At 40.2% G+C, this 17,384-nt stretch overlaps 1 protein-coding gene across 2 annotated transcripts; it reads right to left on the bottom strand.

Annotated features, from left to right (window-relative positions):
* Nucleotides 1–240: 240 nt before the first annotated feature.
* LOC131378593 (uncharacterized) lies at nt 241–3,964 on the bottom strand. 2 transcript variants are annotated; one of them, XM_058421509.1, is made up of 3 exons: nt 3,732–3,964; nt 2,511–3,065; nt 241–359 (listed from the first exon to the last, which is right to left on the bottom strand). In XM_058421509.1, exons 1-2 carry the CDS (start codon nt 3,930–3,932, stop codon nt 2,778–2,780), a joined length of 489 nt encoding a protein of 162 aa, XP_058277492.1. In that variant the 5' UTR covers nt 3,933–3,964; the 3' UTR covers nt 241–359; nt 2,511–2,777. The 2 variants fall into 2 exon arrangements, with proteins under 2 accessions (XP_058277492.1, XP_058277490.1); XM_058421507.1 differs by lacking the exon at nt 3,732–3,964 and having other exon boundaries at nt 2,511–3,445.
* Between the last annotated feature and the right edge of the window lie 13,420 nt (nt 3,965–17,384).

The following is a 17,384-nucleotide window of genomic DNA, read 5'->3' as shown; positions in this document are numbered from 1 at the left end:
CTAATTTCTATAGACTATATCCCGTTCCCACAACACCTGCTTCCCTATCTCTATTTACACAAAGGCTCCCACCATAAATTCTATTCTTCTTTGACCACCGTGAGCACCTAACCGCGACGTCTTGGTCCGTTCCTCATGCTTCGTTTGTCAGCACATTCTTTCCTTGTACTTCTCCTAGCAACATGGCTAATTTCCAACAAGTCCCCCCTCTTGAGCATTCTTCAATTCCGTTGCAAGGATGCTCAATTTCTTAGGTTTGAGTCTCAGCTACACGAGGTTGTATCACTTCTCTTCGGGTAACTGCTTGTATTACCCTTTTGGTGTGAGCCCCTTCTTTCAGAATCATTCCTAAAAGACATCTATATACAATGATCACTACAATTATCACGATTACAAACATTATTACATATTGTATTATAGATGATACCCAACCGGAAACCTGGATCCCTAAGGAGCTCAACAGGGCTCCTACCCAATTATGCTCAGCATCTTTTTGTATCTCCTTTGTTTTGGATTCTATTTGTTCTAATTGATCTATATCTTTTTCTATTTCTTCCGTCACGTTTGGGATGTGCACGCAGCAATGGTCTACTCTGTTTCTTAAGTATCCACAAACCCCATGTTCCTTAAGTAGCAGTAAATCTAATGCCATTCTATTTTGTAATGTCATTCTAGTAGTCGCTTGCAGCTGAAGATTCAAGTCTCTAAAACCTTTTTTAGTTGTAGCTGCAAGCCTCTCCGTCTGTCCTAATAATCGGTACAACATCTCCCTGTTTCTATAAGATGATATAGGGGCAAACAGTGATTCTAACATCCATCCTACTTTTACTCCATCATCAGGTTCATGCCAATCTTCCTGAATCGAAGCATCATCTTCTATCTCCCTTTTCTTTCTGCTTACCAATTCCTTTTCTTGCAGCTTAGAAGTTTTCCAGAATGGGCATAAGGTAGGAACCCCTAATGTGATTTGTGTAACTGCACCATCTATGGGCATGTGTGTAGTCCATAATCCGTGTCCCATAACCCAAACTAAATTTCCTGGGCTCCTAACCGTGGTCGTCTTGCAATCCCAGGGCTCCTTTTCTTTCTTTGTAAGGGTGTGATTATATCCTCTACATTCACATCCCCACTGCAACAGCACTCGCACTGGTTCAAGTCCAATCTGCACTGGTGGAGTGTCACAGGTTAGTACCTGTGTACAATTCCATAACTCCATCATCTCCACCTTTTTCCTATATTGTTCTTTGAATAATGACTTCTGCCCAAAATCTTGATTCTTTTTCCCTTCCCACACTATGCACCAATTCACTTTCCCTAGGTAACTATAAGTTTCTAACAGACTAGGTCCCCAGATTGTTTTCCACTCCTCCATTGTCATTGTCTCAGTGGTATTCTGACATACTTCTTCTATCTTCTTTCTCTTATTCCGAACTCGGATCTTATCGCATGGTTCGGACACTTTTCCAATCACCAAACAATTTCCCTTAAGCTTGGGATCCTCTACCCATCCATAATATCCTGGTATTTGCTGACAATTTTGCTTACTAATCTTTCTTCGTAACATACAAGCATCTACCCAGTCTAAAATCTCCTTAGACACTATTTCACAGTTCCAGGTCACATTCGCGGTGGCACTTGGCATCTCCCTTATGGGTATAATTCCCCACGGGATCGGGTCTCCAGCCGCTTGAGGAAGAGGCAGGCAGGCTGTTATTGAAGTTGTATTTTGCATTCTTCCGAAGTCTCGAATTAGTCCTACTATTAAATTTTCCTGTCCTTCTCTTATTTTTAGGGTTTGATTTCTCTCTGGGACCTGTCTGGTAACTCGTATGTCCCTTACTCTTAACGTTACCTGACTGTGACCCCACCAATTATCTCGGGCTATCCAACACCAATATTCTCCTTCGTCATCCCCTTTCTGTACATTAGTAATTTGCAATGCTATTTCCTTTCTCCCTGCTGTGATTTTATACTTTGATCCCGGCCTAATCCTTGTTTCATGCCACCACCCATACTCAGTGTAATTTTGGGATATTGTACAATTTAAAGCAATATTTTCTCTTTCTACTGCTAAGATTGTTCTTTCAGTTGCTCCTATTCCCTGATCCGGGTTTGTTCTAGCGACCACTTCCCGAAGTCCAAATCCTCCATCTAATCCACACTTAACTATACACAGATAATTCCCTGCCATAGTTGTTGAAGTAAAAGATGTGATATTATACCACCCGACCCCTTTAGACTCTTTCTTCCACTCACTACTTCCTTCCTTCAATTGATCCCATTCCATCTCTCTCTCTTTCCACCAGCTAATCCTTATTCTTCTTTTGCAATTATTCTTCAAGGTGTATTGACAACTAATTCTCAATGGCGGGCCCAACCAAATATCCTGGCTTGTTCTCAAGGGTGCTACTATTACCGAACCTGCACTGGTATAGTTTTCATTTATAATTTCCAACTCAAAATCCCCATAATCAAAACTACTTTTATCCATACTACACAGGTGTATCTACCTTCTCCAGAAGTTGAGATTTTAGGAATCCTTAAGGTAGTGTTTCCTGATTGCTGATGGTCATCCCAAAGTGTCATTATTCCTTTACTTACGATGTCAAGGCCTTTTCTCCATCTCACATTAATTTCATGGGATCCAGCTTTCTGGTTGTCAGAAAACAAACAGGTTAATTCAACATTTCCACTTTCCGGTACTAAGACTAAAGGGTCTGGTACATGAATTATAACTGCTGAGGCTACTAACTGACAAACAATCAGTATCAAGATGATCAGGGCTTTGTTCGGAATACCATCCGGGTGTCCGTTATGGGCTGCACCTCCCATCTCGTCGGTACCTTCTTCACCCTGGTGTAGTGTATCCAGTTATCAATCCCAGCGACCTTGACGGCGGTGTACGTGGTCATCAGCACTTGGTAGGGACCATTCCATGACTCCTTCAGAGGCTCCACGCTCCAATTTTTCACGTACACATGGTCTCCCGGCGAGATGTCATGAACTGGGTTCTCTAGTGGTAGCGGGCGGTTCCACTGCAAGGCTCCCCGTACAGCTGCAAGAGTCTTATTCAAAGATAACACATAATTTAATAATACCTGGTCTCCTGTCAAATGGGGGTCCCCCTGATAGGTTGCAGCATGATAAGCTTTACCATACAATACTTCATACGGACTGACTCCTATCCTCTCCCTGGGTTTTATTCGGATGCGCAATAATGCTATTGGCAGAGCTTGGGGCCACTGAACTTTGGCTTCCTGGCAAATCTTTTTCAACTGATTTTTCAATGTTTGATTCATCCTTTCTACCTGGCCACTAGACTGCGGTCTCCACGGAGTGTGTAAATCCCATCTAATCCCTAGCGCCTTGGCTACACCTTGAATGATTCCTGCCACAAAATGCGGTCCCCTATCTGATGACATTCCTAACGGGATTCCAAACCGGGGGATTATCTCTTTCAAAAGGGTTTTAACCACTTCCTTTGCCTGATTCGTGCGACAGGGAAACGCTTCTGGCCATCCTGAAAAGGTACATACATACACTAAAAGGTATTTATTACCTTGCGCTTTAGGCAGCTCCGAAAAGTCTATTTGCCAGTAGTCTCCAGGCTGTGGGCCTACCTTTAACCCTCCCATCTGAACTTGTTTTCGCACTAGGGGATTATTTTTCACACAAGTGGGACAGGTTGCATTAACCCGCTTTGCCATTGTTAACATCTGATTAGAGATTACCTCATTCTTTAAAAATTTTACCAAGGCCTCCGCTCCCCAGTGGCACTTGTAATGTTCAGTCTCCAAGATTGCTCGCATTATCTTCGCAGGTACTACTACCTGCCCGGTTGCTGTTACATACCACCCTTTGTCATTCTTCTGAGCTTTCACCAGGTGGGCCAGCTTCACGTCATCTGGTAGGTATGGAGGCTCATCTTTCATGTAGGAATCCGCCGGATTTCCCTTAGCTGGAATAAGAGCTGATTGAATCTTTATTTCCTTCGCCACTCTTTTAGCCATTTTATCTGCCAATCGATTACCTTGGTATATCTTTCCATCTTCTTTTCGGTGTCCTGGCACATGCATTACTGCTACTGCCTCGGGTTCTCTTACAGCCTCTAACAGGAGTAGGATCTCGTCCCTATGTTTTATTGTTGACCCTTGAGACGTTAACAATCCCCGCTCTTTCCACAGAGCTCCATGTACATGCACCACCCCAAAGGCATATTTTGAATCAGTCCAAACATTGACCCTCTTTCCTTTGCTCAGTTCGAGGGCTCGAGTTAAGGCTCTAATTTCTGCTTTTTGAGCCGAGGTTCCAGGGGGAAGAGCCTTTGCTTCTATTACTTGAAGAGTTGTGACTACTGCATAACCCGCATACCTGGTGCCGTTCTCGACAAAGCTGGACCCGTCGGTGAACAACTCCCAGTCTGGGCTATCGATCGGTGCATCCTTCAAATCTTCTCTGCTTGCATAAACCTGCACAATTATCTCCACACAGTCATGGACCAGTTCCCCTTCCTCTCGGTCCGACCTGAGGAATTCTGCTGGGTTTAAATGGGGTGTTATTTTCAGTTCTATATCATCTTGTTCCCGCAGCAACGCCTGATATTGCAACAGACGGCTGGATGAGAGCCAGTGACCTCCTTTTTGCTCTAAGACTGCAATTACCATATGGGGCACATATACTTCCAGCTTCCTTCCCAAAGTTAGCTTCCTTGCTTCTTGTATTAGCAGCACCGTTGCCGCTACCGCTCGCAGGCATCCTGGCCAGCCGGAGCTAACTGTGTCCAATTGTTTAGAGAAATACCCCACAGGCCGCTTCCATGGCCCTATTTTCTGTGTTAGTACCCCTAATGCCAACCTGTGTCTTTCAGTAACATACAGCTGGAAATCTTTGCTCAAATCTGGCAATCCCAGCGCAGGGGCTTCCTTTAAGGCCTGCTTTAGTTCTAGGAAGGCTTTTTCCTGTGCACGTCCCCAAGTCCAGTGCGCTTCTTTGAGGGCCTCATATAGGGGCCGTGCCAGCAGTCCAAAGTTCAGAATCCACAGCCGACACCACCCCACCATTCCAAGAAAGGATCGGAGTTCCTGATGGTTTCGGGGGACGGGTATGGCGCAGATAGCCGCTATGCGGTTAGTCCCCAATTTCCGCACCCCCTTAGAGATTTCACACCCCAAATAGACAACCTCTGTTCTTACCAGCTGTGCTTTGTCTCGCGAAACTCGATATCCTCCCTGTCCCAGCATGTTCAGAAGGCTTATGGTTAATTGGGAGCAGATGTCTCGTTCTGTAGCTGCTAGGAAAATATCATCCACATATTGGAGAACCACATAGAACATGCTTGGTACTGTTACCTGGGTTGTCTTCCACTCTTCTAGTTCCCGAGCTAGTTGGTTTCCAAAAATGGTAGGGGAGTTCTTGAATCCCTGTGGTAGTCGGCTCCAAGTCAGCTGCCTTCTTCGTCCTGTGTCTGGATTTTCCCATTCGAATGCAAAATATTTCCTACTTTCAAGTGCCAGTGGGATGCAGAAAAAGGCATCTTTTAAATCAATCACGGTAAACCATTCAAATTTCTCTGATACAGATGTCAACAAGGTATAAGGATTAGCAACTACGGGATGAATATCTTTGGTTATCTCATTTATTGCTCTCAAATCCTGCACTAACCTATACTTCCCATTAGGCTTTTTAACTGGAAAAATAGGAGTATTATATTCGGATTCACACTCCTGCAAAATGCCTAAATTTAGGTATTGATCAATAATTGGGGCTACCTCTCGCCTGACTTCAGGTTTGATTGCATACTGCTTCAGTCGTACCGGTTCTTTCCCCTCTTTTAGTTCTACTACTACTGGCTGTGCTGCCTTTGACTTTCCGGGGGTCCCAGTTTCCCATACCCAGGGAACTACAGCTTGCTCAATTTCTTCTGTAATGGGTTGGGGCTCTACCTCCTTAATAATGAACATTTTACCAATATTTTCTTCCGGAATTTCTAACTTGACTCTACCTCCTTCAAAAATAATTCTGGCCTGTAACATCGACAATAAGTCTCGTCCTATCAATGATTCAGGGCTATTTGGCATGTACAAAAATTGATGATCAAATTCCTTTCCCCCAAACTTTATATCTACTGGCCGAAGAAATGCCCTTTCTTCAATTTTTCCAGTAACCCCTACTACTTGTATCTTTGTGTCACTTAATGACCCTACCTGTGTATTAATTGCAGAATATGTGGCACCTGTATCTATTCTAAATTCTAACGGTTCTCCCTCTACTTCCATGATAACCTTGAGATCTCGGTCTAGTCAGCTCTGATTCTGATATTCCCCCATTACCAGCGCCTGGGCGACCTCTGCCGTCGAATTCCCAAACTGCCTCGGAATTCCAATCCCACTATTCAACGGGCACTCATTTTTCCAATGTCCTTTATTTTTACAAAGGGCGCATTGGTCATATCCCAATCTCACCTGGCCCCCGCCACGACCCCTACCAAATCCTCCTCTGCCTCGAGCACGCCCCCTCCCATTACCTCTCCCCACGGCTTGCTGGAGTACTGCCAACATGCTAGCTTGTTGCTTCCTGACCGATTCCTTTTCCCGATTGTTATAGACCTTCCAGGCAACTTCCAACAATTTTTCTAAATTACGGGTATCCTCACCTTCCAGCTTCTGCAATTTCTTTCTAATATCCTCCTGGGACTGCCCCATAAAGATTAATGCCAATTGTAACCTTCCCGCCTCCCCCTCTACTTCCAGACTAGTATACCGTCTCACAGTTTCCTTCAATCGTTCTAAGAAAGCAGAAGGGGATTCATTCTTTTCTTGTTTCACTGAATAAAGTTTGGACCAATTTACTGTCTTTGGAATGCCTGTTCTAACTCCTTCAATTAACAATTCCTGGTATTCCTTCAATGCTTGGTGTCCCCGTGCTGTATTGGGGTCCCATTCAGGGTCTTCCCTTGGTACTAATTCATTCAGAGTTCCATCCGCCACCCGCAACCTTATCATTTCTCTCGCCTTTTCCGTCATAGCCCGCAACACCATTTCCTTTTCAGTAGAGTCCATCAAGGTATCTAATAAAACCTGTAAATCATTCCAATCAGGGTTCTGAGTTTTTATTACCTTTTTACTACCCTGGCAGTACGGTCGGGATCCTCCCTATAAGATCCTGCAGATTGCTTCCAAATCATCAGGTCATTCGGGGAAAACGGAACTTTCACCATTACTCGATCTCCCTGGGGTCCCACCGCCTCTCTCAGCGGGGCCATTACGTGTGTTCCCCCCTCCCGGCCCCCTTTCTTAGAGACTAGGTGACCCCTTGTTCGTTTAGATATCGGGGTATGCCGTTTACTCTTGCCATCCCCTTTTTCCTTTGTTTCCCCACCCTCTGCTCCCTCTTCTTCCGAAGCGGTTTCAGGTGGGGGAGCACTAGGGGAGACCAGTAGGGACACATCTTCCTCAGGGTCCTTATATTTAACTAGATAGTCCGCCTTTTGATCCCGATTCTCGCAACCCCGACACTTCTCATTTGCCACAGTTAGAACCATTATTCCACATTCCTTCTGCCAATCAGTTCTCCGTCCCAAGTAATAAAACAGATCCAAATATGGTATTTCTTCCCATTTACCATTATCCTGTAAATAATGCATCATTGGAGTAATAATATCATGATTCAGCGTCCCATTCCTAGGCCACTGCATTCCCGCGGTGTCATATTGCGGCCAAACATGATTACAAAAATCAATCAACTTATCTTTAGCTAATTCTTGACCAAAATTCCCTTCTTTCCATTTCCTTATTAAACAACCTAGTGGTGAGTCCTCCGGGATTTCAATCCCTGCCGAGGATGTTTTAAACCCTTTAAATGGCATTATTTTTTTTTTTTTTTTTTTTTTTTTTTTTTTTTTTTTTTACCCTTCTTTTAAGGCCTTTACCACTTTATATCCTTTACCACCTTATATCCTGCTAGCAGGTATTGATCCTACTCAACTTTCGTCGAGATTTACGGTCAATTTTTTTTCCACCAACCTGGGACGTCCAAGCCCAACCGTGCGGATCGTAGGTCCGTCTTAATCGGCAGGCGTCTAAAATCCTTTAAGAATAAAGCACCTTTTGGGCTTACCTCGTAGTTGTCCGACAGGCGCGGGGTCGGGCACGGGTTGATGTCTCCCCAGAAATCACCTGGTGCCGGCGTGGAGTAAATCACCTCGCGAACCGCCCCAGCAACCTTCGGAGTCCTGCCGCGGTCGCCAGAAAACTGTTGCCCAACGAAGAGAAACACAAACCACAAAGTAGTTTATGCGGTGCTTTATTCGGGCCCGGGGACCCGGGGACTAGCGTCCCAAATCAGAATCCCACCGACCCTCATTTTCTTACAGGTTTTATACTATTTCTTACAGATTACATCATCAACGTACGTGCTATACATGACATTTCAGTTTAACATTAATCTTCTAATTTCTATAGACTATATCCCGTTCCCACAACACCTGCTTCCCTATCTCTATTTACACAAAGGCTCCCACCATAAATTCTATTCTTCTTTGACCACCGTGAGCACCTAACCGCGACGTCTTGGTCCGTTCCTCATGCTTCATTTGTCAGCACATTCTTTCCTTGTACTTCTCCTAGCAACATGGCTAATTTCCAACAATATGACTCACTCTCCAGATCTTTCATCGCCTCCATTGCCCTTCTCTGGACATGCTCCAGCACCTCAATGTCTTTTTTGCTGTGAGGGGCCCAGAACTGGACACAGGATTTTTGGACTTGACCAGTGCCGAGTAAGGGAGACAAACATTGCCCTGATCCTGCTGGCCACACTATTCCTGATACAACCAAGATGGACATTGAGTGGGCACACTCATGCTCACGCTCAGCTGATGTTGACCAATACTCACAGGTCCTTTTCTGCCAGGCATCTTTCCAGGCACTCTGCTCCCAGTTTGTAGAGCTGCATGGGGTTTGCGTGACCCAAGGACAGGACTTGGCACTTGATCTTGTTGAACCTCATGCAAGTGGCGTTGGCCCATGGATCCAGCCTGTCCAGATCTCTCTGCAGAGCCTTCCTATCCTCCAGCAGAACAACTCTCCCACCCAACTTAGTATTATCTGCAAACTTACTTGAGGATGCACTCAATCCCTTCATCCAGATAATCAGTAAAGATAATGAACGGGACCAGCCCCAGTACTGAGCCCTGAGGAGCTCCACTAGTGGCCAGCCACCAAGTGAATACGGCATCATTCACAACCACTTGCTGTTGGACTGTTGTATGGCTCTGCTTCTGTCTTGGGGTCGCACCGGTTTTGTAATATTATCTTTCCAGAATACTAGAGTAAAATCACAATGATAGTTATTACTTAGTGGGTGAGCTACAGCAATTACTTCAAAGATGTGGTTAAGAGTTATTTGATATCTGAGTTGTGGGGTTTTTTGGAAAAGTGTGGGCTGCTATTTTTTGCAAACCAACTACTATTTTTCCTGGTAAATGTTTATTTTTTCAAAATAAATATTTCAAAATATTTTGGAGTCAGGTGAATTTATTATGATAGTTCTGTTACAGCAAAAGTGATATATTTTTTTCTCTTTTAGAGGTTAGAAATTTGACATTTCATTATGCTACAGAAGCAGATGCTCCCAGTTTCTATGAAATTACATATAACAAACTCTCTCTTACCATGATAATATACAGCTAGAATGTTGTATTTAAAGGCACTTGCCAAATCCCTGATACATTTATTTCCCTTCTTGGAGTCAAAAGCAGATTATTTTTGAAAATTGTTTGTCTGAGAGAGTTATGTGGAATTTAGAATGAATGAAAATATTTCAGTTTTTGGAAAAACAATTTCATAGTGTTTGATTACTTTTTTTCATCAATGACAGCATTGTAAAGTTATGCATTTGTATATACAGACATTTCAAGGCAAAGATTAGTAAAGATGCTGACTGGTTCCTGAATCTTTTACTTTCAGATCAAAGATCTGACTTTTAGGTCAAAGAAAGTATCTAATATATTGTTGTGTACTCCTCCAAGATTATGAAACATAAATCAATCATTGTAACACAAGTGAAAAAAGTGAAGTTTTTTTCCTAAAAGATGTGCAAATACATCTTGAAAAGACCCAATTGTTAGAAATTAAATGCTTATAATGAAATAATTTTCATAAGCAATATATATTTCTGTGAGTCAGGACATTCATGTCTGTAAATGGCACTCATCTCCCACTGAAATGGTCAGATATTGAAAGGTTTTGATTTGGAATGAGGTAAGAGAAAATAAAAATGTGACAGAAATTTTGTAAAAATAGCTGAAACTATAGATTTTAAATTTCTTTCTCATCTGATGGTGTATTTAGAATTAAATTATTGACTAATCCAAGTATACTATGAATGTATTTTTTGCTTTGCCTGATTATGCAGCTTGTAGAACTTTTATGATAAATGGAAAATTTCATCCTTCTTTCAGGAATTTCTGTTTTTTCATTGTTATAGTAAAATCTGCACACTTACATATCTTAGAAAACTGTGAGGAGAAAGAATCCTTTTTGTTCATATTTGATTTTATCCTAGGGTTTATTACTCAATTTTACAATATTTTCCCCCCTTCTCAGTCATGGTTTTTTGTGTAAACCTTCCTATATGTCATGATTAAAATAATTCTTGAGTTTGAGTAAAATGAACCTTATTATAGCTATGAAACTGTGAGTTGAAGAGCGAAAATTCATATTGTCATAAACATTTTCAGATATGTTCATAAACATTTATCAGATGTCATAAAGTTTCAAACATTTATCAGAGTCATAGAAACTTATCTGTAAAAAACATGGCAAAGACATCTTAGTTTTCTGTATGTGTTAAAAAGAGAGAGAAATAACAGTGAATGCTCTTGAATCAACGTGCTTTCACTTAAGCAGGAAACAAATATGACAGAGTCAGTATTTTTAATGTGCCATTATCTTAAACACCCGTTCAACTGTCTCCACCTCTTAAAAAAAAAAAAAAAAAAAAAAAAAAAAAAAAATCTAAACAGAATGGAGGAATAAAAATGGAAAAATTAAAGAATTGGAGAAAAAGAATTTTACTTAAAATATATCTGATGAAGACAGTTATCACAATTTTGCATCTCATATCATAATGAGGAATGTATTAATGTATCGCAGAATGGGTGGCAAGTTTACCAGTTTGATGCACAAATACACACAGGTTGCAGGGGATTGGTCTACAAAGGATCTTACTGTTGAATAAGTGGCTTGCATCTGCTTAGTTTTATTTTCAATTTTTTTTTTACACGGAAATCTGAATGGCTGCTTCTCAGAGAACTGACTTGTGTATATGGAAATGTTGGGCCTCAAGGCTTGTTTAAATCTGATATTGTTCTTTAATTACTACTCATTCAAATACCAGAAGGTGTTATAATTTTTTGTTTTCATAACAACAATTACAAGCAAAAAACTGTCCTGTTTGTTTGTTTGTTCAGTTGTTTTCCCATTTAATCTTTTTTCTTCTTCATCATCCTCTTCCCTCTCCTCTTCCTTTTCACTATAATTGTAACCTCTTTGTGGGTCCATCACTACTCCCTTCACTGCTACAGCAGTGTGTGGTATCAGGATAGTTCACTGCAGCTCATTGCCCCTGAAACCTAAAACATAAATTCCTGGATGCATGTATTTGTTGAGAACCAGTGAATAACTAATTTCTAGTTGAAATATTTATTTGCTTCTGGCATAGTTTAACATAAAAAACCTTTTTACTTCCTTGGATCCCTTCCACAGCTCTCAAATTGTCACCAAAATTTGAGTAACAGCTGAGATATTTCTCTCTGTAATTTTAGCTTTAGAAACATTCATCTGGGAACTCCAAGTACAGTGGCGTATGTATGGAAGCATTGAAGCATACTCCATTAATGCAAGCAGATCTGCACAGACTAAGGAAAGGCAATTATAACTTTGGCTTGCAGATCCAGATGGTTTGCAGAGATAAAACCAGACTTTTCCTTCTCTAGAATAGAGGCAGAATGAGTTAGGATTAATAGATACTACACTTCAGACATAAAGCCGTATCTTATAACAGAATGTTGGCATTTCTGGAGCAGAGTGTCTGATTGGGAAGTAAAGGCTGGCAGCAAAGTGTGCACGCATCCCCAGATAAGGCACAAAGCACCTTTTAGGCTGTGAGTTTTATGCTGTGATGAGGTGCTAATTGCTTCTCACTGAAGTACAGATTGATCTGACACAGCTATCCTCCTCTAGTGGACTTTAACCTAATCTGAAGAGATTCAAGAGCTCAGAAAGAAATGAAAGGGGAGAAATGCATTTCATTAGTTTCTCCTTGCTCGTAGCTTTCCCTTGTGATTGAAGTTTGGGAACAGCTGCAAAGAGATCTTAGGATGCATTTGTACGTTTGCCAACATGTGCTCTTGAAGAGATGTGGTTGAGTCTTGTAGTGACAAAGAACCTCTAAAGAGAAACTTAATGATTTGCAGTTAAAGGCTGTGCATAAATTCCTTTCTGTATAATGTCCTAATGTGAAGAAAATATTCTCATCCCTTTAGCTCAAGTTTAGAGCAATAAAATCTGGTGATTGGATTCCAGTCAACTAGTCCATTCATTTGGAGATAATGCAAGCATTGCTATACTATACTTTACAGAGACACTCATGGAAGCGTCAGCCCTTTTTCATACCGTATTTTCAAATAATACATTTTGAATTTTAAACTATATTGCTCAATGGGTGCCTTTTAATGACCATAGCTATGACCTGATTGAACTTTTGATGACAGTTATAGAAATGTTTTATGGTATGGTTACTAGTAATGTGAATAATTTGTTTTTAAATTGTTAGCCACTAATATGATTTACTAATATCAATTGACTAAGTTTTCCTTTTCCTTCTGTCTTTACACCTCACAATATTTTTGCGGTTGTTAAAAGTTGTATTTTTATGAAGATATGTCAAGAGCAAGGGTGTTTATATGACATTTGGGAGCAACATGGATGTCCAGTATTGAGCTGGGTATGTTACAGAAATAAACCTTGCTGAGAAATTTTGTCTTTTCAGAGCAGTTGGAAAAATAGCACTAGAAATAATATTAGTTTCAGGGCTGCATGCACACTTTTTTCTTTTAATAAGGCCAGCATCTGACCTGGTACGTGCAGCAACATTTCATGTACAGTAAATAATGAAACACAAAAGGTGACAAATTAGGCACCTCGGCAGTCCTTGTTGTTTTAGCTACATTGGTTCAACTCTATCAAATGTAAACTGCTCCCAGTTCCTGAAGACAGTCAAAAAGTTAATCACTGCAAAGGAAACAGTGCCAAGAACTGATATAGAAAGGAGGAAAAAACAGTATTGCAGTGGAAAAAAAAATCTACACCGCCATTGGAACCTATTTCTTACAAGAGTCAATGCTGATATTTAATGCTTGTGTTGCCCCAGAATATGTCACACATCACACCTTCTTAAAAGCAGGGAATATAGCATTTTATTAACTTTCTGAGACCCATCTTTGCTTGATTTTGGTATAAAAAGGTGTAATGAAACACACAACAAGGGGACTAGAGAAGGCAAAGTTTTGAAGGACAAATCATAAAGACGAACTTTTTACTGCAGTGGTATTAGAAGTCTTTTGTGGCAAAGGAAAGACAAAAAGAAATAAACCCTACATGAGATCTTTAAGAAATTTCTGATGTTGGAAATAAAGTGCCCTGCAAAGGGAATGTAAGAAGGATGAATCCTTTCCTTTTGTCTGCAGCTGCCTTACACTTATGGGTTTGTGTTACTTGTTAAGCTACACCATATTGTCATAAAATTAGCTGCTGTGGTGAGCAGTCCTCTGAAAAAGCTGAATCCAGAGTCTTTACATGTCATTAAAAAGATTCTTTGCTTTTAATGTTCATTTCTCTTTGAGTATCCAGGATAGATTTAGATTAGTTCTGTTGTCTGATGTTTACAAAGTTTAGGCACATGAAAACTTAGCATTGCTTCACTTAATGAGCTGAATAGAAAACTAGAAAGAGAAAAGCTGAGACGACTTTTTTTTTTTTTCCCCCTAATTCTATGCACTCTTCTCTGCTGTGACGCTGACCACATGTCAAGTAATGATCATGGTACTACATTCTTGTCAAAAGAACTCGTATTTACACTAGTCAAAAAATCTTTTGGTTGAGTATGAATCTTTATTAAAACAAAACAAAACAAAACAGACTAATGATTACCTTTTTGCATTTGGCCTTCTAAATGGGTTTAAAAGCATCTGCTTTATGTTGCAGATGACCTCTACTGACACAGAAGTGGACAGCTGAAGGCTGAATTAGTTTTTGGGCTTTTTTATAGATAAATGCTTCCGGTTTCAGATTCTTGTACTGAGTTTTCCTCTGTAACCTTGAGCAAAATGCTCAGTATCCCTTCTTTCTAGCAATCCTTCAGTCAGTTACTATGTGTCTGAACCTAGTATTTGAAGCATGACAGAGAAGGATCAAGAATGGATACTCTTAAGCCCTCATAGAGTCAGGAAGGCAAAAGTTTTGATTTGCACTTTTGCTCCTTTTAAAATGGGTCCAAATTTTTAAAGAAATTCAGGATTTGAAAGTTGATGACCATTTTTCAAAATAGCTAATTTTCTATTGAGTACCTACACAAAGTTTGCTGGATATTCAGTGGCTCTGTCAGCAACCTGCAACTGCCACTGAGAGCTGTTGAAAATCTGCTCACATCATTAAAGTACTTGAAAGTGATCTTTAATATCTTGAAATGCTAGAATTACAGACTATAAGAAAGATGTCTCATTCCTCACAGAGCACTGTGTTACTCCCTTGGTGTTTTGGAATAATAATGGTAATATCTACTGCAGAACCCAGTCCTGTGGAAGCAGTGGTCCTGGCAGTAATTGTGCTTAAACAAAGAATTTTAGTGTAAACCATTGAGAGCTGTCGTCAGTAAATTGTACTCAGGATTTATATATCTCTTTAACTCTCCCTGGCTATTGGCAGCCAACTTACTTGCCATCTGCTGTTTTCCACAGATGAAGGCTGCTCTTAGTTTCTAGAAAGCTAAATAAGGTTTCTGGTAAAATTGCCTGCAGACTGCAGACACGGTCTTCTTAAGGGCTGCACAGGGGACTCACTAAAGTGGCATCAAATTTGGTAAAGAGTAGACAGAAATTCCAGAAGGTTAGTAGTGTCAGCCATCCTTAATTCTGAAAGCAATGAAAAAACAAAAAACAAAACAAAACAAAACAAAACAAAACAAAACAAAAAAAAAAAAAAAAAAAAAAAAAAAAAGAAAGAAAGGGAAAAAACCCCCAAACACCCAAACCTGCCCAAAATTCATAAGCCAAATAATACCATAATTTCTTCATGTGCAGATTAATAATCTCAATTTCTCAGTGTTCTGAATTGCAATGAACTGAAAACCACAACGACCTTGCTAAACCTCCTGAACATTTTTTTGGATGCAGTATCAAACTATCATTACGTGTGACTCAGAAGTATCCACACCACCTTGGGGCTCAATCTTGACGCAGGTTCTTAGAATTAATTTTTTAGTTTAAATGAAGATGAACTGTTCCTATCTTATAGCTTGCTTCATCTTTTCTTCTGAGTTATTATTTTCTGTTCTCCATCACATTTTCTTATAAAGCCTTTATTCTTATCCTTTTTTCCTTTCCCTTTAAAGCATTGCAGTTTTCTCTCCTCTGTCATTTTGGGCAGCTTTTTTTTCTTTTTAAAACACTTCTGATATTTTTCCACACTGGTCCCACAGCCTGGCAACAAGGTAGGGGAGATCTTTCTGTGGAGAAACACTGGACAGCTCAGCCTTCATTTATCAATGAAGAACTGAGGAACTTTTAAGATATGTCAGAATTAATCCAATAGGTAAGTCTGCAGTAAGATCATCTTCCCAAGCAAAAAAAAATCCCTAGATGTACAGACTCATATAAAGGCAATTTTAGATGGATTTTATGGAAGGAAAATCAATTATAATCATCAAATAATGTACATCTAATAATCATTGACCTGTTGGCAGATGATCCTCTTGCAAATTTTTGTAAGTTATAATGAGCCATTAACAATATCTGTGAAAAATTATGAGAGCCACTAAAATTTATGAAATGAGTTTGTATTTATTTAAAAATAGTTATTTAAATTGTATCTGAATTTCATCTTTGATATAAACTCAGATGTTGCCCAAGGTGTGTTTGAGACCCAAAATATTTTGAAAATTTTTGAATTATTTTTAGACAAAATTGCCTGGTGTTTAAAAAAAAAAAAAATTAACCCAGTGAAACATCTGAAAATACTGGTCATTTGGCAAAGTGAGATTTACATTTTCACCTTACATTATCGAAGAACATTTTGAGTTGGAAGGGACCCGCAAGGATCATCAAGACCAACTCTTGAGTGAGTGGTCCATATGGGCTCAAACCTACAACTTTGGTGTTATTAGCACCATGCTCTAACCTGCAATATATGGCAACTTCAAACTCTAGATAACTTGGAGAAATGCACTTACAGATTGTTTTTTCCCCTCTGTTTCTATTCCTAAAGGCCATGTTACCTTGTTGGTATGCTTGAAGGAAACAAGGTATTAAGCTTTTCATTAGAAGAAAATTTGTAAGTCCACAGATGAATACACAAAAATTGTTGGAAATATTTTCCGTGTAACTAAAAAACTTTTTTTTTTTTCTGTCAATGAAAAAGTAGACTTTCAGCTATGCCAGATGACTATCCTTAGGAATTGTCTTTCTCTCACTGAACAAGGTGGGGAGCTTTCCTTCCACAGACGGATGAGGAAATGACTCAATTGCTCATGTGTTAGCACAACTGCAGCAAAAATAAGGGCTTCAAAAATTAGGTTGCCATCCTAAGCCATTTCAGCATGTACATAACTTTGCTAACACATGTAATTCCATTCAGAATTAAAAAACATTTGCATCCTCTGGATTTCATTGGTGTCAATGTAGAGGTGGCCACAGCAATCAAGAGTGCTTCTTTAAAAACTTCAGGGGATCTCAGGCATCAGTACCTTGTTATCTAAAAGTCTTTCATGCCCTAGCAAGGCCACCTTACCCTGTCTGTCCCTTGTATGATGCCTTACCTTTTCTGTTCCTCACAAAAACCTCCTGTCTGTTTCCCAACCAACCAACCAACCAACCAACCAACCAACCAACCAACTCCAACTAACTACTCCACCAACTCACTCACTCTTTTAGCACCCATAGCTGTGAGGGCAAGGCTGTTCCCACTCTTGGGTAATTAACCTAGCTGCAACACATCAGGGGCAAGAGTACCCCCAGCACCATTTCCACCTGTTCTCCCAAACATTGGGTATTTGTTTTTATATGCTACATGAAGAAACACTGTTAGCTACTTCGTATTTTGCCTAAAATC

Source organism: Hirundo rustica, chromosome 1 (genome assembly GCF_015227805.2).
Source record: "Hirundo rustica isolate bHirRus1 chromosome 1, bHirRus1.pri.v3, whole genome shotgun sequence".
Taxonomy (NCBI): domain Eukaryota; kingdom Metazoa; phylum Chordata; class Aves; order Passeriformes; family Hirundinidae; genus Hirundo; species Hirundo rustica.
This window is presented reverse-complemented; position numbering and strand designations above follow the sequence as displayed.

Bases quoted from the DNA above. Each gene is read 5' to 3' on its own strand.
- LOC131378593 (XM_058421507.1), bottom strand. From the start codon at position 3,422: ATGTCATCAGATAGGGGACCGCATTTTGTGGCAGGAATCATTCAAGGT.